General features: G+C 47.5%; 1 protein-coding gene across 1 annotated transcript in view; it reads left to right on the top strand.

The window, feature by feature from the left end:
* Nucleotides 1-9,508, top strand: part of PSD3 (pleckstrin and Sec7 domain containing 3) — a 500,681-nt gene extending 491,173 nt beyond the window's left edge. The window contains 1 exon segment of the mRNA XM_070364266.1: nucleotides 1,660-9,508. Within this exon segment, the coding sequence (XP_070220367.1) occupies nucleotides 1,660-1,875 (216 nt within the window). The 3' untranslated portion in view covers nucleotides 1,876-9,508.
* Nucleotides 9,509-23,227: the final 13,719 nt, after the last annotated feature.

The raw sequence follows: 23,227 nt of genomic DNA, 5'->3' as shown, positions 1-23,227 counted from the left end.
GAATACGAGGGAAGGGCTGACACCAGTGATTCTCCTAAGCCCCTCTTTATCAGAAAGCAAGTTGCTTCCCCAGGCGCGTTCTCCTTACCCCTCAGTGGCCAAAGCGTCACGCAACCCATCTTAGCTGCAAGAGAGTCTGGGAAAGTCAGTGTTTGGTTTTATCAACCTTTGTAGTGGGAGGGACGTAGGAGAGGAGGGGGGTTGAAAGTGGCTTTTGATTGGCCAAAGCTTCAGCGTGTGGCAGAGTTGTCATCCTAAAGTACACACTCACGCGTGTGTTTTCACATCCAGGGAGGACATAGAGCTTCAGAGTGTGGGTTCTAAAGTCAGGTTCCTGAGTCCAGATCCTGACATCACTTCTGTGACTCCTGGACTTATCGCTGCCTCTCTTTCCTTTCCTGTAAGACAGGGATGATAATGTACCAGTTGTGTGTGATTCTTGTATTAATAACCTGCAGTTAGCGTGTGGGTACCTTATAAATGTCATCTTCACCAACCAAAGCTTGGCACCCCAACATGGACGCTGACCAAACCCAGAGCAGACCTAAGGGCTAGTGGCTTTTCCCTACTTTTGAACAAAACAACTTGAAAAAGTAGCTTCCAGTAGCTTCAGCTTCATAATTATTAACTTAAAACTGAGATATACAAAATCTCAATCTAACCTGACAAATCTCTAAAAGATTTATTGTTGTAACAGAATTTGCCTGCCTTTGTTGAGACGATTTATAACCGATGTGTTCTTTTGTTTAGAAAGAAAATACTTTAGGCCTCTACAAATCCTTCCTGTGTTGAATCACTGTGATGGGAGACTTATTTTACAGTCTATCAAACTGAGAATCCGAGACCCTTCTATAATTTGCAACATATATATAAAATAGCTCTATATAGTGATTGGATACAAACTTAAAAAAAAAAAAAAGCAGGAGCATCAATTAGGGTTAGGGAAAAACAGTCTCTACAGTGTTCTTCTCAATTATTCTTAGAACAAGATGCTCAAGACAGGAAAATCAAGGAGTCATTTAAAACATAGTAGACACTCAACGAACAGTTGATGAAAAACACATAAATGTGCAGAATGAAGAAAATCATCAGGAAATAGTTTGAGATTTCACAAGAAGGCAACTCTGAGAAGCTGGTAATCCTCACAGAGACGCGGTCACGGGTAGCCAGGGCTGGCTTCCAGGAAGTGTGAGTGTTGGTAATCCTAGCAGAAACGCGGTCACGGGAAACCAGGGCCGGCTTCCAGGAAGTGTGAGTGGTCCTGTCGGGTCAGGAGCTTAAGTTCCAGGAAGTGTGAGTGTAAGTCCATCACCAACTGCTTCCTCAAGCTGGAAGTGGAGAACCGGGCGCCCCCGCCAGGTTCAGGGGAGGCCTCGGCCATGGCCCACGAGGTGGCCCCAGTGGCTGCAGGCCTGAGCACCTTCTGGTCCCCAAAACCAGAGGCTACATTATCTGGTGCTGAGCATTCAGGAAGCATGCTTCCTCCATCTGCACACCATTCCTGCAAAAATGCAGAACAAAGGAAAACCCATAGTCTCTCCTCAAATCAGTGAACCCCTCAGTCAGTCTCCCGAGACCCAGCCCTTTCCTGGGCCGTGGGCTGGCTTGTGCCTTGCGCTGTGACAGTGTCCCTGACCCCTCTTCTCTGACTCCCCTCAGAAAACCCGCTACGAGATGTATGTCCGCCTCCTGAAAGAGGGGGGCCTGGAGCTCCTGAGCGGCGGCAGAGGGGGCCCCGCGGGCCTGAAGAAGTCGCACTCCAGCCCCTCGCTGAACCCAGACACGTCTCCGGTCACTGCCAAGGTCAAGCGCAACGTGTCGGAGCGGAAAGACCACCGGCCTGAAACGCCGAGCATTAAGCAGAAAGTTACTTAGGATCCATCTGTGGCCAGGAAGTGCTGGTCGTGGAGCAAAACAAGAGGTTTTCAAGATCTTTCTGGTAAATCCATGAATATATTTAAAAAAAAAATCTGTGACTAAATGGTGCATTGGTAACCTTTCCCACTGTATATTTTTGTTAGTTTCTGTACAGGTCATCTCTTTGCTCTTGATTTCTTTGCTTTGATGACTTGCTACCTGATGACTAATGCACCTTTTGTGAGGGGGGAACACGATTCAGAATGGATTGTGGGTCACTTCTCCGGTTTCTCTCGTTTGCACTCTGCTCACTTGTTTTGTGTACAAATCAGCTGTTACACTTTTTTTTTTTTTAAACATTGAATCCATTGTGAAACACTTAACTGGACAAACCTTTGTAGTTTAGAAAATTCTAGCCAGAGTTGGTAGGAGCCTTTTCTTGTGAAACCGTGCCCAGTCACAGAGGCGGAATCGCGCTCAGAAGTTCGCTTAAGAATTCCCGTGGAGGGAGGCGCTGTTGCCCTGTGACCCTGGGCCTCTGAGCACTTGGTGTTGAGTCCCGGCCCGAAGGGGGCGGGGGGTGAGGACCTCAGGACTGGGAATGCAGGAAGCGCACTAGCTCGCTGGAAGTGTGGATTCCATTTCAGCCCAGCAAGGAGGAGGGAAGTGGAGTCTCAGAGGCTGAGGCAAGACGGCCGCAGTCCATTGTATTTTCCAAACACAGCATCTCAGTGGCGATAACGGACTCTCGGGGCTACAGCAGCTGGCGTGTGTTTGGTCCGCAGGAAATTGTTACCTCACCCCCGCAGCGTCCAGACGAGGGATCCAGAGCCATCTGCGATGGACAGCCTGCCAGCCAGGAATTAGATTCTTTTATATACATGAGCACGGCATTATCTCCTGGTTGTAAGAATTGGGGGTCTTCCTAAAAATATCAAAATGGAGCCCTTCTCTCCTTAATCAAAGCAAAATAAGAAAGGAAGACGTAGCTTTTCCCTAGAGTTCCTTGGCAATAGGATGTTGCTTCTTCATAGTTAAATCTGAAAGGAATGAAACCTGAAGGAATTATGGTTGCAGAGCTGAGGACCCTGCCTCCTGGTGGCAGCGCAGCATCCCCTGGTCTGGTCTTGCCTCCACCCCTGTGACCACCGCTTCATCCTCTGTTCTGAACTGTCCCCAGAGTAAATCCTTGATTCTAAATCATTTCTTCGCCTCTGCTCAGAACAGTCATAAGCTTGTTCGAGGGACAGTCCCTTTGAAAATCAGGGCAATAAACAGAACAGTATGTTATTGAGGAGGAGAGAGAGATGAAAAGTGTGCCCACTCTGAGTTAGAAGTTTCTGGTTTTGAAACTTGAAAACTTGGCGACCCTTAACCCTAGAATCTCCGCAACTTTGGAACTAATAGAATCACTCTGAATATTCTTCTCTCTCCCACAGACATTTGCTCTGGTTGTGCTCAGTTTACTAGTTAAGGTACTATGACCAAAGATGCAGGGACTCTGCGTGGATAGCACAGTTCCAGGGAGTCAGAGAAAACCCACTTTTGAACCCTGCAGTTTCTAGTGGTGTCTTGTCCTGATGCACCAGCGTTTACACAGGACTATTTATCAGCACTTCCGTCGGCTGCAGAAATGCCCATGTTTGCTGGTGCCCAGGAGAGAAGCCCCTCTCTAAGGTTATAGCTGCTTGCTTTGTGGCATTTTTTGCCACGTCTTTGAAAAGCTCCCTCTAACCCTCTTGTCTTGTTTAGGTAAAGGCAGTAACTGAATTTGTTTCACGAAACCTAGAAACCACCAGGGTGGTTACCGACATGTCCCGTGTACCTGGTTCTTTCTCTGTAGTGCTTCCGACTGAATCCACGGTTTCTACAAGGAACTAGTCTTTCTTCCTAGAATTGGAATCATCAGCATGTGTGTTTTCTGCCTAGATCTTTATCCTAAGCAGAGGGGAGAGAGGTGCCGAGACCACGTCATCTCTTCAATAACTAAAGAAAAAGAAACATCCTTGACTGGCTTGAATGTGTGTGCTCCCAGTCCGTGTGTGTCTGTGTGTGTCTGTGTGTGTCGAGTGTCTCTGTGTGTGTCCCTTAGCGTCTGTACCGGACGTGGAATGGTACTTGCTGCGGCATTTAGGCAGCGTCGCAGCTCTGAAATCCTGGTCAGCATCGGCACTTGCTGCGTGACTTGCTGATGCGTCTCCAGAGCTCCTGGATGTGCCGATGGAGAGAGAGCTGAGCGGGCGCTTTGCAAGCTGCTGTGTATGCCGTGTTCCCACAGTTGGTCCCGGGAAACAGCCTCAGAGGTCATGTTGTGGGCCAGGATCCCAGACTGCTGTCGCTAGGTCAAGAGCTAAGAGCCACCCCCCACCCACCCCTAGGCCTCTGGACTGTCTGGCACAGTGCCCCTCGCAGGTCAAGAGCTTGTCCTGTGGGAGGCAGGGCCTCTCCTGAGACTGGACTCTCCAAGGCTTGCCCCTAGCCAGCCGTGACTCCTCTGTGAGCACTGCTTCCCTAGGGTGTCTGGTCAGGGGACGCTGAAGACCTTCCCCTTCCTGGCTCCCCATTCACGGTACAGGGGGCCTGGCTTCCTCCTGAAGGTACTGCCCCCAGCCTTCACCCATCCCCTTACCTGTCCCTCAGCACCAGAGCCTTGAGGTCAGCCTCCATCTAATAGGTCCTCTTTACAGAAATACACCTCATATCAGCTTTTAGTCTAGAAAACCTTGAGAGTCACCAGAGTACCTTGGTGACAGTCGTGGGGCAGAATTGCCTATTTTAGAAGCAGCTGTCTCAAGGTATACCCCCACCTCATGTGTTGGCGTTTCCAGGGAAGGACCAGGGATTCTCTTTAGCAATCAAGACTTAGTTATTAGGGTGCAGGGTCCTTATTTTACTGCCAGCCGTAGACATCATTTGAAGTATGCTTTTCTTAAAAACCATCATCTGCTGACTCTTGGTAATGCTTGATTAGACCAAGCAACACCTCTGTGCGTCTGATTAACCTCAGTAAAACCAGCGTGTGGAGAGGTGTCTGGGGACTGCAGCCCTGTGGCCCTGTTCTGTTTATCTCAGCTAAAGAGGAGGGGCGACCGTGAAGGGTCCTCTGCTTCTCCAGCTGCAACCCTCGTTGCGAACACGAGGCGTGCTTCCTAGTTAGCAGGGAGGTGAAGGAGTTGATTCTGGGAGAGAAAATCCACCCAGCTCCCCAAGGCCAACCGAGGATCGGCCTCCGGAGGGTGTGTTTCACCCTGCGGCCAAAGCAGGACCCCTGAGCCTGGAGAGGGGGCACCTGCCCAGCAGAGAAGGTGCCTCCTGCTGGCCCTGGCCTGCCCGCTCTAGCCACAGAGATGAGGGAGATGCTCTCACATCAGGCGGGGCTGGCTTTGGCTGCGCACTGCACCTCTTCTCTGCCTTCACCCCTAACCCTAGACAGCTGGGTAAAAGTTGACCTTTGAGAAGCTTCTCCATGGTCTTACTTAGAACCCTTCCTTGGGTTTAGTTACTAGGTCACTGGAATTGGATTCTTTTTGTGTTTTGCCTTGTAGTCACTCATCAAGCTTTTTTAAGCCTGAGTTCACAGGGCGTTTCCCAGTCTTGAGGGTCCGGAGCTCCACAGTGGAGCTTCTTGGGGGCCCAGCTGGGGCTCAGCGGTCGGGGGAGCCCGCTTCCTCAGCTGCAGCAGCGGTCAGCCCCGCTCCGCTCGCTTTTCAACCGACAGAGTCTTTGCAGTTGATGCATTAGTGCTGTTAAGTGGGAACCAGAGGGTCAGCGAGGACTGGCTCCGCGTCGAGCCTAGCTGATGACGAGGGTGGCCGGGCCTCAACCAGCACCCGGTTTTCTTCATGGAGCGCCTGAGTTCCTTTGACAGAAGATCAGTCCACGTTGTAAGGAGCTGGGCCTTCGCGCCTTCCCGGTTCCAAGGCTCTCTGGCTGGCTGTCTCCTGGGCCAGCAGTCCACCCCGGCAGTCACCCCCGGAGGACCTCCGAGATGAGCGGCTCACGCTGTGGAATAACCCCACGGCCGTGAGGGGGCTCTGCCCCGCCTCTGCTCTCTCACCCGTGTCTCACTCTCCAAGGACTGCGGTCCAGAGCCATTGCTGTTTTCCTCCTGTGCCCAGAGCACCCACAGCCCAAGTGGGCCGCCTCTGCCTGGGACCGCGAGCGGCCAGTGCCTAGGGAGGGCATCCTCAGAGAGAGTCAGGAAAGACGCCCTTCAGGGCAGGCTGTGGGCTTGACTGCAATGGCCTGGTCATTCCACACCGCAGGTCAAGTAGTTGTATATACGGTAGGCTTCCCAGGTCTCTTTGGCTCACCCTCTGTGATTTACCTGCGCATCTGTGATGTCGCAGGCTTTTGGAGAATGTTTATATTAATAGTATGTCAGACATCAACGAGTATGCTTCCTGTCTCCTGCCGGTGTTGTAATCGTGGGTATTTGTAGTTGTGTGCACCTCTATGTGTCAGCGTGTAGACTGTACGTCAGTATACAGTGTGCGTACATCAGATTTATTTTTGTCCTTAACCAGTGTGGTATGACAAGCAAGTAAAACCTCATAGGATTGAATATAATGCAGTTTTTTGAGAGTCTATATAGTGGTACTGTTTTATTAAACTTAAATTCAAATGATATTTTGATTAATTTTTTTTAATAATAAGATTTTATGCTAGGAAACTTCATCTTTGAGCTTTGACTCACCAGAGCAAAAAGGACTCTGAACTGACTTTGTTAAACTATTTCGGTGTACTGTGTACAATGCTGGGGTGGGGGTAGCTCATTATAATTTGAAATATACAGAAAGAAAGAAAAAAAAAAAAAAAAAACCACAGGCAACCTGTGCAGTCTTAGCAACTTCAGTATTAAGAGCACTTAAAGTCAAACTGACAATTTGGGGCTTATTACAAAATGTGATGCTCTAGAGCACACGTTCTTTATTGTTGTAATTAGTCCGGAAAAATAGAGCTTTCAGAAGAATCAGCTAAGTGCCCGGCATATCATTTACGTACCTGTGACTATTTTACAGCAGCTCACACCACCCTCCCAGCCCTGCGTCCTCACCCTCTTCACCTTGAAGAACATCACCAACCCCTGCAGTAGGTCAGGCTCCCCGAGACCCAGGACTGCCCTCCGGGTCTACGGCTGCACCAGCTAAGCGTCAAGTCACAGGTAAAAGAATGTCAGGACAGACTGTGGACCAGGTGAAAACTTTAATATTTTTATACTTAGGTCTCTTTTCCTGCCTCTCCCCAAAGAAGAGCCGCTGGCCTTAGTTGTCTGAGCTTACTGCTTATCTTAACGGTATATAAATAGATCACTAGAGAGTAAAACTTTATTACCCAGCATGTTGGTGTGATTTAAAGCAAAACTGAGTGTGTGTGAGTGAGTGGTTGAGTGCAGTGCGTCTGTCTACACACGCCTGCCTGTCTGTCGTCCCGCGGATCCGATTCAGAGCGTGGGAGCCGTGGGCTAAAGGGCTCAGCCTCGGCCCCTGACTGCGGTGGTGGTGGTTGCACTTGAGTCGTTTTCTTAATTACCTGTAGTCTCAAACTATTGTTGCAGTTGTATCCCATTTCCTCATCTGTCCTTGACGTGCAGGGCACTGGCCCTGCTTCCCTGCGGGGTCTCTTTTCCACTAGCGTGTTTCCTCCTGAGAACCACAGCAATTTGCAGAAGCATCCCTTTAATTCAGAAACCACATACAAAAAGGGGTAACAAACTTTAAAATTTTAATGTGGGGTCTTAGTCATTTGGACCGTTGGGACTTTTAATGTAAAGTCAAGTAACCCTTTGGCCTGGATAATAATATCTCCTGCGTGGAGAGTACGTATGCACATTGACTCTAACTTCTGAGTTGTAGGAACAAGAGTTAAAGGGGAAGGTGTGAGTCGCGGCCTCTGCCCGGGGGAGGCCCACTGTGGCCTGTCCTCTGCCCTGAGGGCTCTGGTACATGGGGCCTCTGGCATGTGTACACACGCTTGCACACGTGTACACAGTGAGTGCCCCGAGTCACGTAAACTCGAGACGCAGAGCGCTGGAGCGCTGCTTCGGGTATGGACCAAGGTGGCCGCGGCCTGCAGGCCCCCGGGGCAGGCAGGACCTGGAGAGACACTGCGCGGGGAGGGGCTGGCTGGCAGGTGGGGGCCCTCCGCTCCCCAGCATCCTGGGAGGGGGCAGCTTCTCGGTTGCAGGTTCCTTTGTGAGGGGGTCACGGGGAGGAACACAGCCCTCCGCGGCCCGAGCTGGGCGGAGCCTGGCTGTGACGGGTTTCCCTTTGCAGGCTGGAGGCTCAGCTTTCACCAACAGTGTTATAAAAGAAAAAGCACCTTAGTGTCAATTCTTGGGAAATGTTGGTTACTAGGGAGAATTCTGGAGGTGCCCTCCGGGAGCCCCAGGCACAAGCTCGGTTCAGGTCCCACTGGGGCCTGGACTCCTGCTCGGACCCCGCGGAGGCTGGCAGGTGACTCTCCGCAAAGAGGGGCTCCTCGGAGCCCAGGGCTGGTCCACGGGCACCTTCCGGGGCTGCAGGGACCCAGCTGTCCACCCGGCCGACCCTGCCGAGGGTGCCCGCGTCCCCGCGGTGACACGTGACCGAAACCAAGACCACGTCCTTTGTCTTGGCGAGAAACAAGGTGGCCCTCTGGCCTGTAACCAGGGACAGATGATATCTTTTCCTTTGCACCCGCGTTTCTGGAAGCGGATAAGGTTTCATTTCCGTGGAGGGGTTAGGGGAGGCAGCTGTCTTGGGCGAGGTCCCACCGGGGCCCTGTCAGAGCTGCTGGGCAAAGGCCCCGGCACGGTCCTCCGGCGTTCTCTTCTCCTGGGGTTCTCAGAGGCTGTTTCCAGAGCGGAATTGACACAAACGAAGAGCTGGTACCGCAGCCCCGCTTCCCGTAGGACAGGCGGAAGGGCAGTGGTGTGCAGCCTTTACCACATAAAACGAGCCTTGAACTTGGCCGGCCTATGAACCGGGTTACGTTTACTGGGGCTCAGATCCTCCCTTCACCGTCAGGGTTTCCTCCCCAGTCCCTTCCGCTTCGTCGCGGTCCTGGTGCCACAGGTCCCTGCACATTGTGAAAAGTAGTGATCAAATGGCAGCCTGCTCCTTTTCAGTGGCCAGACCGTCACACTGGCAGCCTTGGGCGAGCTCGTGGTCCCGACCCCTGTAGGAAACCTGTTCCTGGTTGCCCACCAGACTCGAGAAACGCCATCTCCCCGAGGAGCGCGGCGGTTGTGGTGGTCACCTTTTGAGGGGAACAGTGATTTCTGTGGATATTGTTAAAGTGTTGGAAGAATATTTTGAAAATTAAGTTTACATTTTACAATTGCTTTATTTTTTATTAAGATAGTTGTATATAAATATTGCCCTATTTCACTGTTGTTGAGGTAAAGCTAAACCATGCAGTCACCTGATGTGTATAGAAGCTGTGATGTATAGAGTACATTTCTCTCCTGTGTAAATGTTCATGAATATGACTGTTCCTGTGTTTTTATAAGTTGGAGATAATTTGTTGTTTTACAACAACAGAATTTATTGCATTTAAATGGTTTTTATGTAATAGAAATCATGCAAAATAGTGAAGGATTTAAAATATGTATATGATATATGTAAATGTACAAACTTTAGAAAGAAATAAATCCAACCGATTTCAGTCATTTTGGAGGAATGTTATTTGCTTGTTTAGTAAGCGGCTAGAATCATAACTCTAAGAACTAACACAACACACCCCGTGACATGAAAAGCCAACCACAACGCCACAGCCAGAGCTTTGGCCTGGGCAGCTGGCTGGAGGGGTGAGACGCTCAGACTGTTCACCCTGCCACACCCCCGCTGGGCTCTGTGAAAGTGTGCTGAGAAGCCTTCATCAGGGGCTCTGGGGACGGAAGGATGAAGCTGTTTGAAGTAATTGCAAGAATGCACATGCTCCTGCTCACTCTAGCACTTCTCATCAAGGCCGAGGGGCCAGGAGGTGACTGCCGCCCTCCCAGGCAAGAGGCTCAGATGTGCATGCGGGCCCTGGGAACCTAACTCAATGCCCAACATAACATCTGTTGACTTGGAAAACGAGAAAAATAAAATTCCACCCCAATCACTTAACTGCTGAATATTAGAGATCTAGAAGGACTGAATCTCACAGGGGCGGGTGGCTGGGGGCGGGGGAGGGCCTTGGCTGCCACCAAAATTCCTCCAAATGTGGATCCTCCTGTACGAATACTGAGTCATATCGTACACATGAAAGTAACGCATTTATGTTGATGAGATCTTGATTTTAAAAATTCAAAAACAAGGCAAGAGCCCTCATTGCCCAGTTGGATGTCTTCTGGAGGTGGGGGTTTTGTGTATCTTGTCATATTCTGGTTATTGCACAATTAATATTAGAACCAAAGGAACTAAAGATCATTTCTGAAAGATGAACGTATATGAGAGGAAACTAAAACGCAGGGCCAATTAAGATATTTTAATGAAAACAGCAACAACTCTAAAACCATCTCTGGACTAAGTCTCTTCTGCACTGTGGGCGTGTCCAGAGAGACTGCTGAGTCAGGCTTTATTAAGCACCTGTGAGCAGCAGCAAGTCTGGGAGGCAGGCCCAGACCCATCTCCTGCTGGAGCCCGGCTGAGCTCTGGGTGCCCTGCGCAGCCAGCTTGCCTTTAATTCCGGCCTCGGCTTCAGAGTGATAAGGAAGCAGCAGTGCTTGGATGCCGACAGGGTTTGCCAAGAACAAACCTCTTCAGACACACTGATTTCGGATTTTGTATTAATAAGACTAGGCAGATTAGAAGACTACAGTAGGCAGAATATCTGAGCCCTAATAAAGAATTTAACAGGGTCTTTAATGAAATATGTCTGGGCAAAATGGAGAAGTCCTTAGTACAGCTGGTGGGGTGTCGCCACTTGAATGGTGCTAATTAAAGGCACAGTAGCACCTAGACGATCCTGCTGCAAAGCTTGCCTTTTGGCCCCATCTGTTCAGCATTTTAATGAATAACTTGACTAAAGCTACAAAAGGCAAGTTTATTAAAAATGTGTGTGTCCTAAGGCTGAGAAAGAATGATTATACTAAATGACAGAATTTAAAAAATCTAAACAGGCAGAAAAATGGGGCAGATGAACTATGTAAGATTGTAAGATCTTACACTGCAGTTATTAAAAAAAAATGTGCAAGGTCAAGATAGACCCTGGTGCTGCCTCGTGTAGCAAACACAGGGGAAAGAAAGCCTGCGGTCCCCGTCCCAGCAAACTGGGTGCCAGAGCTTGGGCCTGGGGGTCTTGGGGTCCCGTCTCCCCAGCAGCCTGTGTGGAGACAGCGTGGTTCCTAAGACGCTGCCCTAACCTGGAGGCAGCCCGGCAGAAACTGCCCTGAGACTTGGGAGCTGACAGAAAAAACGGTGTAAATGCAGCAGGTGGGAGGGCAGAAACATGAGCGGTGAAGCGAGAGGAGCCAGGGGCGCCGATGAGCTGGGGGCGGCCGCCCCGCAGACCAGGCCGCTGGTTTAGAGCCTTTCAGTGAGTCGCACCTAGGAGAGAACGGGAACCAGGCTGTAGCAACCCAAGGAGAGCGGTGTCCAGGGTGGTGAGTGAGCCTCCAGGAGGAGACACAACAGCGCACCCAGAGCTTTCCAGGCAAAGCTGCCTCGATGGACTGGTCCTCCGCCCTCAGGTGAGTGGGGAGGTGGGCTGGGGGTCGCTGGGGGCACTGGGGCCCGAGAGAACTGCCCGCAGAGGCCGGCCTGTAGCGACCAGAGAGATGACACCGTTGTTCCGGATCCCGGCGCTCAGACGCCCGGCGCCCGCCCTCCTTCCGACCCCCCGGGCGGGGGCCCAGTTCCGCCACCGCGAGCCCCCAGGCGCCCCGATGGTGCCGCGCAGCCGGCTTGAGAACCGCCCCGCCGCCCCGGCCGCGCGGACGAGCCCGGCCTCCGACCCTCCAGGCCCAGGGGTCCCCGGGCTCCGCGCGCGCTGGGGCCTGCGAGCCCGGAGGCCGCCCCGGAGCTCAGCGCCCGGCCGGCCCGGAGGCCAGGCCCAGGACGCCGCCGCGGACTCCCGCCAGGCCGCACAGGCCCCTCTCCCCCCCGGGTCCGGCGGGTGGTGCTCGGTGGAGCGCAGCCTGGTCCACGCACCCCGCTCCAGTGCCCCCCGAGAAGGGAGGCCGCCGGGCTGCACCCCGCGAAGGGAAAGGTGTGCCGGCGGCCAGGGGGGTGGGCCCTCGGAGGTGGACGAGGGCCCTTCTCAGCGCTGGGGGCCTCAGACCTGAGCCGGGCCTCCCTGTCCCTCCGTCAGGCCCCTTTCCCACTCGCCCCGTGAGGACCACGGGCCCCTCCTGCATCGACTAGAGTTACCTCCACCCCAGCCAGGACGGGGTTCTGCCACGCCAGCAGCATCCTTGGGAGGCGTGTGGCCTGGAAGAGGGCTTCGTCGGGGGACCCTTCATCTCCCCGGGGTGCGATAGACTAGAGAATGCCCAATTATATCCGACTTGCAGATAAATAACAATAGGGGTGTAAGCAAGTCCCATGAGGTATTTGGGACATACTTAAGCTGTAAAATGTTTTGATTGTTTACCAGAAGTTGAAATTGGAAAAGACCCTGATGCTGGGAAGGACTGAGGGCAGACGGAGAAGGGGGCAGGGGCAGAGGATGAGATGGTCTGGTAGCATCAGTGACTCGGTGGACATGAATCTGAGCAAACTCCAGGAGACAGTGGAGGACAGAGGAGCCTGGAGTGCTGCAGTCCACGAGCTCACAGAGTCGGACGCGACTGAGCTACTCAACAACAGCAAACACACCCGAGCATCCTGTTTTGTATCTGACAGCCCTATCCAGGGAGTCCCTCGGGGTAGCATTTCCTCATGGAATTTACCCTTCCTTGGCCCAAAGCAGGATCTTGCCAATATCTTTGAGTTAATCAGACTTGTGGAAACTCATCCACGCTGACCAAGCTCGTGAAGGTCAGAAGCGTAAAGCCGAGTGCTTAGCACTGCGTGAATGAAGATGAATCCCATGGCCGGAAATGTCGCCGGAGTAGAGACAGGGCTTCCTCACTCTCGGATTATAACCTTCATTCCACTTTGCTCCTCTGGGGCAGGAAGCTGTACCTTGTTCAGCCGCCTGCCAGGTGCTGGCCATGAACCTGGATCCCGAGCAGCTGTTTAATGAGTAACTACATGTCAGATGGACTCAGAGAGAGGCAGTGAGTGCCATTAGGTGTTCTCAGCCATGGGTTCCGGCCCAGATCATTTTCAGCACTTCTCCCCGCTGAGGGGTCATCTTGCCAGCAGAACCACAGGGTCTGAGGTGGACGCTACCCTGGGCAGTGCTCACTGTACATGGCCTCACAAGGCCCCTGCTCTTAAACAGATACGAACAGGGATTCTGAGGTCCAGAGAAGCTTTGACTCCCTATATTGTTGTTGTTTAGTCATTAAGTCATGTCTGACTTTTGCAACTCCATGGACTATACAGCCCACCAGGCTCCTCTGTCCATGGGATTCTCCAGGCAAGAATACTGGAGTGGGTTGCCATTTCCTTCTCCAGGGGATTTTTCTCACCCAGGGATCGAATCCACATCTCCTGCATTGCAGGCAGGTTCTTTAGCACTGAGCCTCCTGGGAAGTCCCTTGAACACCCTACTCTGCCCCTCACTGGTTGTGTGACCTTGAGAGACTGGCCCAGGAACAGTCACACTTTAGCATATATCTCGGTTCCTCCACTGGGTGCTGATTTTGACTTGTGACTCTTAGGAGAATTTTAGCGAGGGCCGCTTAGACAGCCTCCAGCCTGCATGTAGAGGCCAGCAAGTGTCATCTAGCATGCCTGCGTTATGTCTCCATCCTTTAGAAGAGTGGCTGCTGATGTGGTGGCCACTAATCACACGTGACTGTTTAAACTCAAATTAAATGCAATGAGAAATCCTGTTTCTTAGCTGCACGACACACGTCTCAACATTTCCGTCATCTGTTGGACAGCACTGCTCTAGACTCATATTAAGTTGAGATTTTTCCACACATTCACACAGCACATGTTAGCGGATCAATGAAAACTCATCTACAGGTCAAGTCTCCAGCACACCAACCACCCAGAAATGATTCACTTACCCAATAAATATGTTTTCTTCTGACAGTAATAGCGCTTCTCTGGTGGCTCAGCTGGTAAAGAATCCTCCTGCAATGCAGGAGACCCTGGTTTGATTCCTGGGTCAGGAAAATCCACTGGAGAAAGGATAGGCTACCCACTCCAGTATTCTTGGGCTTCCTTTGTGGCTTAGCTGGTAGAGAATCTTTCTGCACTGTGGGAGACCTGGGTTTGATCCCTGGGTTGGGAGGATCCCCTGGAGAAGGGAAAGGCTACCCACTCCAGTATCCTGGCCTGGAGAATTTCATGGACTGTATAGTCCATGGGGTCACAAAGAGTCGGACACGACTGAGTGACTTTCACTTTCACTACCAATAATACCCGCAAACAATATAGCCAGGGATTACTTCAACCTGTATATGTAGGACAGTACTGCTGAATAGCTTCAGAGAAAAATTCCAATAAAAATACTAAAAAGTATGACAGGGAACTAACTGAAAGTTAAGAATTAATGAAAAGAGTGTATCAGATCAGATCAGTCGCTCAGTCATGTCCGACTCTTTTCAACCCCATGAATCGCAGCACGCCAGGCCTCCCTGTCCATCACCAACTCCCGGAATTCACTGAGACTCACGTCCATCAAGTCAGTGATGCCATCCAGCCATCTCATCCTCTGTCGTCCCCTTCTCCTCTTGCCCCCAATCCCTCCCAGCATCAGAGTCTTTTCCAATGAGTCAACTCTTCGCATGAAGTGGCCAAAGTACTGGAGTTTCAGCTTTAGCATCATTCCTTCCAAAGAAATCCCAGGGCTGATCTCCTTCAGAATGGACTGGTTGGATCTCCTTGCAGTCCAAGGGACTCTCAAGAGTCTTCTCCAACACCACAGTTCAAAAGCATCAATTCTTTGGCGCTCAGCCTTCTTCACAGTCCAACTCTCACATCCATACATGACCACAGGAAAAACCATAGCCTTGACTAGATGGACCTTTGTTGGCAAAGTAATGTCTCTGCTTTTGAATATGCTATCTAGGTTGGTCATAACTTTCCTTCCAAGGAGTAAGCATCTTTTAATTTCATGGCTGAAGTCACCATCTGTAGTGATTTTGGAGCCCAGAAAAATAGTGTATGGTTCAACCCAAAGAGCAAGACTGTGCTGAATTTTTGTTTTGGCTTCTTCCTTTGAAATCAGGATCTTAATTCCTCTCCCTGCTCCCCTAGAGCTGTTAAAAGCAAGGTGATAGGATGGCAGCCTGGGTCTCCTTCCTGCTTGTCCCCTGGGAGACCTGGAAGCAATCTGCCCCCTGCATCCCTGTTTTAGAGTTTACCCCATGGAGAGGTTGGCTGCTGGGCAATCTGTAGCTGGCCGATGACAACCTGTAGATGACCCCAAGATTTCCAAACAGGTTCTACCCCCATAATAAGGGATATGCCCATGGACAGGAGGCTTCCCCAGTGGCTCAGTGGTAAAGAATCCACCTGCAGTGCAAGAGACATGGTAGACTCTGGTTCCATCCCTGGGTTGGGAAGATCCCCTAGAGGAGGAAATGGCAATCTACTCCAGTATTCTTGCCTGGTGGGCTACAGTCCATGCAGTCACAAAGAGTCAGACACCTCTGAGCGACTGACCACACACACACACACACATGTTCAGGGGTAGGTGAAAGCACAGATCTGGGAATTTTGGTTCTCCTTGAAAGCACAGCCTGGCATGCTGCAGTCCATGGAGTCGCAAAGAGTTGGACACAACTGAGTGACTGAACTGAACTGAACTGAAAGCATCCACAGCCCACCTTCCAGGCAGCGTATTCTCTTCAAAGCCCTACTCAATTCTAGAACTAGACAGTTGTATCTGCCTGGATGCCCATTTACCTAAGAGGTGCTTTCAGTCTCGACTTTTGAGGCTCAGTAAGCTGGTTGGATAAAATAATGGTGCAAGTAACAATGGTGAAAACTAGTGTTTGCTGGAGCAATCTGTGCCAAACATTCAGATGCATTATTTCATTTAACCCTGAGAAATGACTTGCCCAAGGTCGCACTTAAGGGATGGAGCCAGATTGTGAACCCAAGGTCCATGCCCAGAGCCACAAGGCTAATTATTGTATCAGTCAGGGTTCAATCAAGAGAGAAAGCACGTAGTAATTCCATCAGGGAGAATGTAGATTAAAAATGACTCACTGTAACAGAAGGTTGGAATAACATGGAAAAGGTAACGAAAGCACAAAAGAAAATAGAAGTAGCAGAGGGAACGTGCAGCTACTACCCTAAGGCTGAGGAAGGGGAGTTCTTCTCTCCCCCAGGGTTTAAATTCAGGCCTTAGGGAGATACAGTGGTCTGCTCTGTGCCCATGGAAACTCCTGGACTTGCGTCTCTAGAATGTGCTGGACAGCTGTCCTTTGGGCGAGCCAAGCAGAGTGTCTCATGGGGCAAACGGCCCAAGGGGATTCTTGAAGAAGCTGCTGCCCACTGCGTGCTGTGACCACCGTGGGCTGTAGGAGCCGACACTGAGGAGCCACCCGTCCTGCCCCGATGCAGCCACCCCGGAGCCAGGCATCCGCGGAACGGGGAGCTGGCGGGGATTCAGGCCCTACGAGGCGGGCGCTGGGCCAGCACGTGGCCCGGCCTGAGGAAGGAGCTCGTGGATCCAGGAAGGGTTCTCGCTCATCTTCCTCCGGCTCCTCCACGGACGAAGCTTCGCGCCACCTGGCAAGGAAAGCTGCTTCACAGAGCGGGCGGTGAAGGTGCACTCCGAGCTGGAGGCCATGCGCGATGCCTCCCGCACTGCTGGGTCAGACGCCGTCTCCCCCCAGAGCGAGGAGTGACACGGCGTGGGGGTCAATGGCTTGAGCTCGGAGCCCGAGAGACCCCGGCGAATGCCGCCTCTGCTGTTCTCTGTACCCGCTCTGTGACTCTGGACAGAGCGCTTTCCTATTGCTTCAGATTCTTTTTTTCTCCCGACATTTTTTTTTGCTATGAAAACTTATATCTTTGAAAAATTTGAAAAATAAATACAGTGAACCCCTATCATTTCTTCTCCAGTTTTTATGCTTCTAATCGTTTTCTCTTGCCTTATTTCATTGGTTAATATCTACGGTTGCCAAGACTGAGCAAAGAAAAATATAGGATGCATAATTAAATTTCAGGTAGCAGATAGTTTCTCAGTGTGAGCAGGTCCCATGCAACGTTTGGAGAATTCTAATCGGAGTGGGTATCTGGTATTTTATCTGGCAGCTCTCCTTCCTAGAACACAGTAACGCTGTCCGTGGGCACCTTCAACTTTCCCCTCACAAACATTCCCACAATAACTCAGACTTCGACTTCAGTACCAAGGTGTGTGTTTTCTATCATGTTAAAGTTTCTGCAGTTCCTATCTTATTAAGTCTTCTTTTTTTTTTTTTTTTTTTTTTTTTTTTTTTTTTTTTGTATACATGTGTTCCCCATCCCGAACCCTCCTCCCTCCTCCCTCCCCATACCATCCCTCTGGGCCGTCCCAGTGCACCAGCCCCAAGCATCCAGCATCATGCATCGAACCTGGACTGGCAACTCGTTTCCTACATGATATTTTACATGTTTCATTGCCATTCTCCCAAATCTTCCCACCCTCTCCCTTTCCCACAGAGTCCATAAGACTGTTCTATACATCAGTGTCTCTTTTGCTGTCTCATACACCGGGTTATTGTTACCATCTTTCTAAATTCCATATATAATAGTTATAGTATACTGTATTTATGTTTTTCCTTCTGGCTTACTTCACTCTGTATAATAGGCTCCAGTTTCATCCACCTCATTAGAACTGATTCAAATGTATTCTTTTTAATGGCTGAGTAATACTCCATTGTGTATATGTACCACAGCTTTCTTATCCATTCATCTGCTGATGGACATCTAGGTTGCTTCCATGTCTTGGCTATTATAAACAGTGCTGCGATGAACATTGGGGTACACGTGTCTCTTTCCCTTCTGGTTTCCTCAGTGTGTATGCCCAGCAGTGGGGTTGCTGGATCATAAGGCAGTTCTATTTCCAGTTTTTTAAGGAATCTCCACACTGTTCTCCATAGTGGCTGTACTAGTTTGCATTCCCACCAACAGTGTAAGAGAGTTCCCTTTCTCCACACCCTCTCCAGCATTTATTATTTGTAGACTTTTGGATCGCAGCCATTCTGACTGGTGTGAAATGGTACCTCATAGTGGTTTTGATTTGCATTTCTCTGATAATGAGTGATGTTGAGCATCTTTTCATGTGTTTGTTAGCCATCTGTATGTCTTTTTGGAGAAATGTCTATTTAGTTCTTTGGCCCATTTTTTGATTGGGTCGTTTATTTTTATGGAGTTGAGCTGTAGGAGTTGCTTGTATATTTTTGAGATTAGTTGTTTTTCGGTTGTTTCATTTGCTATTATTTTCTCCCATTCTGAAGGCTGACTTTTCACCTTGCTAATAGTTTCCTTTGATGTGCAGAAGCTTTTAAGGTTAATTAGGTCCCATTTGTTTATTTTTGCTTTTATTTCCAATATTCTGGGAGGTGGGTCATAGAGGATCCTGCTGTGATGTATGTCGGAGAGTGTTTTGCCTATGTTCTCCTCTAGGAGTTTTATAGTTTCTGGTCTTATGTTGAGATCTTTAATCCATTTTGAGTTTATTTTTGTGTATGGTGTTAGAAAGTGGTCCAGTTTCATTCTTTTACAAGTGGTTGACCAGATTTCCCAGCACCACTTGTTAAAGAGATTGTCTTTAATCCACTGTATATTCTTGCCTCCTTTGTCGAAGATAAGGTGTCCATATGTGTGTGGATTTATCTCTGGGCTTTCTATTTTATTCCATTGATCAATAATTCTGTCTTTGTGCCAGTACCATACTGTCTTGATAACTGTGGCTTTGTAGTAGAGCCTGAAGTCAGGTAGGTTGATTCCTCCAGTTCCATTCTTCTTTCTCAAGATCGCTTTGGCTATTCGAGGTTTTTTGTATTTCCATACAAATTGTGAAATTATTTGTTCTAGCTCTGTGAAGAATGCTGTTGGTAGTTTGATAGGGATTGCATTGAATCTATAAATTGCTTTGGGTAGTATACTCATTTTCACTATATTGATTCTTCCAATCCATGAACATGGTATATTTCTCCATCTATTAGTGTCCTCTTTGATTTCTTTCACCAGTGTTTTATAGTTTTCTATATATAGGTCTTTAGTTTCTTTTAGGTAGATATATTCCTAAGTATTTTATTCTTTCCGTTGCAATGGTGAATGGAATTGTTTCCTTAATTTCTCTTTCTGTTTTCTCATTATTAGTGTATAGGAATGCCAGGGATTTCTGTGTGTTGATTTTATATCCTGCAACTTTACTGTAGTCATTGATTATTTCTAGTAATTTTCTGGTGGACTCTTTAGGGTTTTCTATGTAGAGGATCATGTCATCTGCAAATAGTGAGAGTTTTACTTCTTCTTTTCAATTTGGATTCCTTTTATTTCTTTTTCTGCTCTGATTGCTGTGGCCAAAACTTCCAAAACTATGTTGAATAGTAATGGTGAAAGTGGGCACCCTTGTCTTGTTCCTGACTTTAGAGGAAATGCTTTCAATTTTTCACCATTGAGGATAATGTTTGCAGTGGGTTTGTCATATATAGCTTTTATTATGTTGAGGTATGTTCCTTCTATTCCTGCTTTCTGGAGAGTTTTTATCATAAATGGATGTTGAATTTTGTCAAAGGCTTTCTCTGCATCTATTGAGATAATCATATGGTTTTTATTTTTCAATTTGTTAATGTGGTGTATTACATTGATTGATTTGCGGATATTGAAGAATCCTTGCATCCCTGGGATAAAGCCCACTTGATCATGGTGTATGATCTTTTTAATGTATTGTTGGATTCTGATTGCTAGAATTTTGTTAAGGATTTTTGCATCTATGTTCATCAGTGATATTGGCCTGTAGTTTTCTTTTTTGTGGGATCTTTGTCAGGTTTTGGTATTAGGGTGATGGTGGCCTCATAGAATGAGTTTGGGAGTTTACCTTCCTCTGCAATTTTCTGGAAGAGTTTGAGCAGGATAGGTGTTAGCTCTTCTCTAAATTTTTGGTAGAATTCAGCTGTGAAGCCGTCTGGACCGGGCTTTTGTTTGCTGGAAGATTTTTGATTACAGTTTCAATTTCCATGCTTGTGATGGGTCTGTTAAGATTTTCTATTTCTTCCTGGTCCAGTTTTGGAAAGTTGTACTTTTCTAAGAATTTGTCCATTTCTTCCACGTTGTCCATTTTATTGGCATATAATTGTTGATAGTAGTCTCTTATGATCCTTTGTATTTCTGTGTTGTCTGTTGTGATCTCTCCATTTTCGTTTCTAATTTTGTTGATTTGATTTTTCTCCCTTTGTTTCTTGATGAGTCTGGCTAATGGTTTGTCAATTTTATTTATCCTTTCAAAGAACCAGCTTTTGGTTTTGTTGATTTTTTGCTATGGTCTCTTTTGTTTCTTTTGCATTTATTTCTGCTCTAATTTTTAAGATTTCTTTCCTTCTACTAACCCTGGGGTTCTTCATTTCTTCCTTTTCTAGTTGCTTTAGGTGTAGAGTTAGGTTATTTATTTGACTTTTTTCTTGTTTCTTGAGGTATGCCTGTATTGCTATGAACTTTCCCCTTAGGACTGCTTTTACCGTGTCCCACAGGTTTTGGGTTGTTGTGTTTTCATTTTCATTCGTTTCTATGCAAATTTTGATTTCTTTTTGATTTCTTCTGTGATTTGTTGGTTATTCAGCAGCGTGTTGTTCAGCCTCCATATGTTGGAATTTTTAATAGTTTTTCTCCTGTAATTGAGATCTAATCTTACTGCATTGTGGTCAGAAAAAATGCTTGGAATGATTTCTATTTTTTTGAATTTACCAAGGCTAGCTTTATGGCCCAGGATGTGATCTATCCTGGAGAAGGTTCCATGTGCGCTTGAGAAAAAGGTGAAATTCATTGTTTTGGGATGAAATGACCTATAGATATCAATTAGGTCTAACTGGTCTATTGTATCGTTTAAAGTTTGTGTTTCCTTGTTAATTTTCTGTTTAGTTGATCTATCCATAGGTGTAAGTGGGGTATTAAAGTCTCCCACTATTATTGTGTTATTGTTAATTTCTCCTTTCATACTTGTTAGCATTTGTCTTATGTACTGTGGTGCTCCCTGCGTGTTGGGTGCATATATATTTATAATTGTTATATCTTCTTCTTGGACTGATCCTTTGATCATTATGTAGTGACCTTCTTTGTCTCTTTTCACAGCCTTTGTTTTAAAGTCTATTTTATCTGATATGAGTATTGCTACTCCTGCTTTCTTTTGGTCCCTATTTGCATGGAAAATCTTTTTCCAGCCCTTCACTTTCAGTCTGTATGTGTCCCCTGTTTTGAGGTGGGTCTCTTGTAGACAACATATGTAGGGGTCTTGTTTTTGTATCCATTCAGCCAGTCTTTGTCTTTTTGTTTGGGGCATTCAACCCATTTACATTTAAGGTAATTACTGATAAGTGTGATCCCGTTGCCATTTACTTTATTGTTTTGGGTTCGAGTTTATACACCGTTTTTGTGTTTCCTGTCTAGAGAATATCCTTTAGTATTTGTTGGAGAGCTGGTTTGGTGGTGCAGAATTCTCTCAGCTTTTGCTTGTCTGAAAAGCTTTTGATTTCTCCTTCATACTTGAATGAGATCCTTGCTGGGTACAATAATCTGGGCTGTAGGTTATTTTCTTTCATCATTTTAAGTATGTCTTGCCATTCCCTCCTGGCTTGAAGAGTTTCTATTGAAAGATCAGCTGTTATCCTTATGGGAATTCCCTTGTGTGTTATTTGCTGTTTTTCCCTTGCTGCTTTTAATATTTGTTCTTTGTGTTTGATCTTTGTTAATTTGATTAATATGTGTCTTGGGGTGTTTCTCCTTGGGTTTATCCTGTTTGGTACTCTCTGGGTTTCTTGGACTTGGGTGATTATTTCCTTCCCCATTTTAGGAAGTTTTCCACTATTATCTCCTCAAGTATTTTCTCATGGTCTTTCTTTTGTCTTCTTCTTCTGGAACCCTATGATTCAATGTTGTAGCGTTTAATATTGTCCTGGAGGTCTCTGAGATTGTCCTCATTTCTTTTAATTCGTTTTTCTTTTATCCTCTCTGATTCATTTATTTCTACCATTCTATCTTCTAATTCACTAATCCTGTCTTCTGCCTCTGTTATTCTACTATTTGTTGCCTCCAGAGTGTTTTTAATTTCACTTATTGCATTATTCATTATATATTGACTCTTTTTTATTTCTTCTAGGTCCTTGTTAAACCTTTCTTGCATCTTCTCAATCCTTGTCTCCAGGCTATTTATCTGTGATTCCATTTTAGTTTCAAGATTTTGGATCAATTTCACTATCATTATTCGGAATTCTTTATCAGGTAGATTCCCTATCTCTTCCTCTTTTGTTTGGTTTGGTGGGCATTTATCCTGTTCCTTTATCTGCTGAGTATTCCTCTGTCTCTTCATCTTGTTTAAATTGCTGAGTTTGGGGTGTCCTTTCTGTATTCTGGCAGTTTGTGGAGTTCTCTTTATTATGGCGTTTCCTCACTGTGTGTGGGTTTGTACAGGTGGCTTGTCAAGGTTTCCTGGTTAGGGAAGCTTGTGTCGGTGTTCTGGTGGGTGGAGCTGTATTTCTTCTCTCTTCTCCACTGGCCTCTGTCACATCTCCTTCAAAGCCACCAAGGGGCTGCTTCCCTATACCCGAGAGGACAAAGCTTCTTACAAGTGTCAATGTCTTCCTTCTCCAGGATCCTTAAGAGGTTCTGCTCCAGAAGGTGAGCCAGCATTTATATCCAAAGCTGAGTGTTATGAAGCCTCTTCTCCCCCAGCTGACCACAAGGCAAAGCTTGAAGGGAGACAAAGCGCTGCCAGTATGGGAACTCAGCTCCAGGGGCCACCAGGTCAGTCTCTCTATTGCCCAATTCCTTATTAAGTCTTCTTATCAGCAAGAAATTTTATTGTAAAGCCTTTTGTGTAACCATGGAGATAATCATAGAATTTTCCTCCTTAACTTTATTTACATGTTGTATTATGCAGACAGATTTCCTAATTTGTAATCATTTTGTATTTCTAGGACAAACCTAGATAACTTGGTCACAATTCATTCTTTTTAAATAAGTTGTTAGTTTCTATCTGCTAATTAAAAAAATAATTTGATCAATGTTTATAAGTGAAATTGGTTTGACTTTCTGTGTTTATTCATTAGTGTTATGCTTGGTTCACAAAAATAATTTGAAAATTCCTTTTTCAAATATTTTAGAATATTAGAATTATCTGGACTTTGAAA

The sequence above is a fragment of the Bos mutus genome, chromosome 27 (assembly GCF_027580195.1).
Source record: "Bos mutus isolate GX-2022 chromosome 27, NWIPB_WYAK_1.1, whole genome shotgun sequence".
In the NCBI taxonomy this organism is placed as follows: domain Eukaryota; kingdom Metazoa; phylum Chordata; class Mammalia; order Artiodactyla; family Bovidae; genus Bos; species Bos mutus.
The sequence above is the reverse complement of the archived record's forward strand: the minus strand, read 5'-3'. Positions and strand labels throughout refer to the sequence as shown.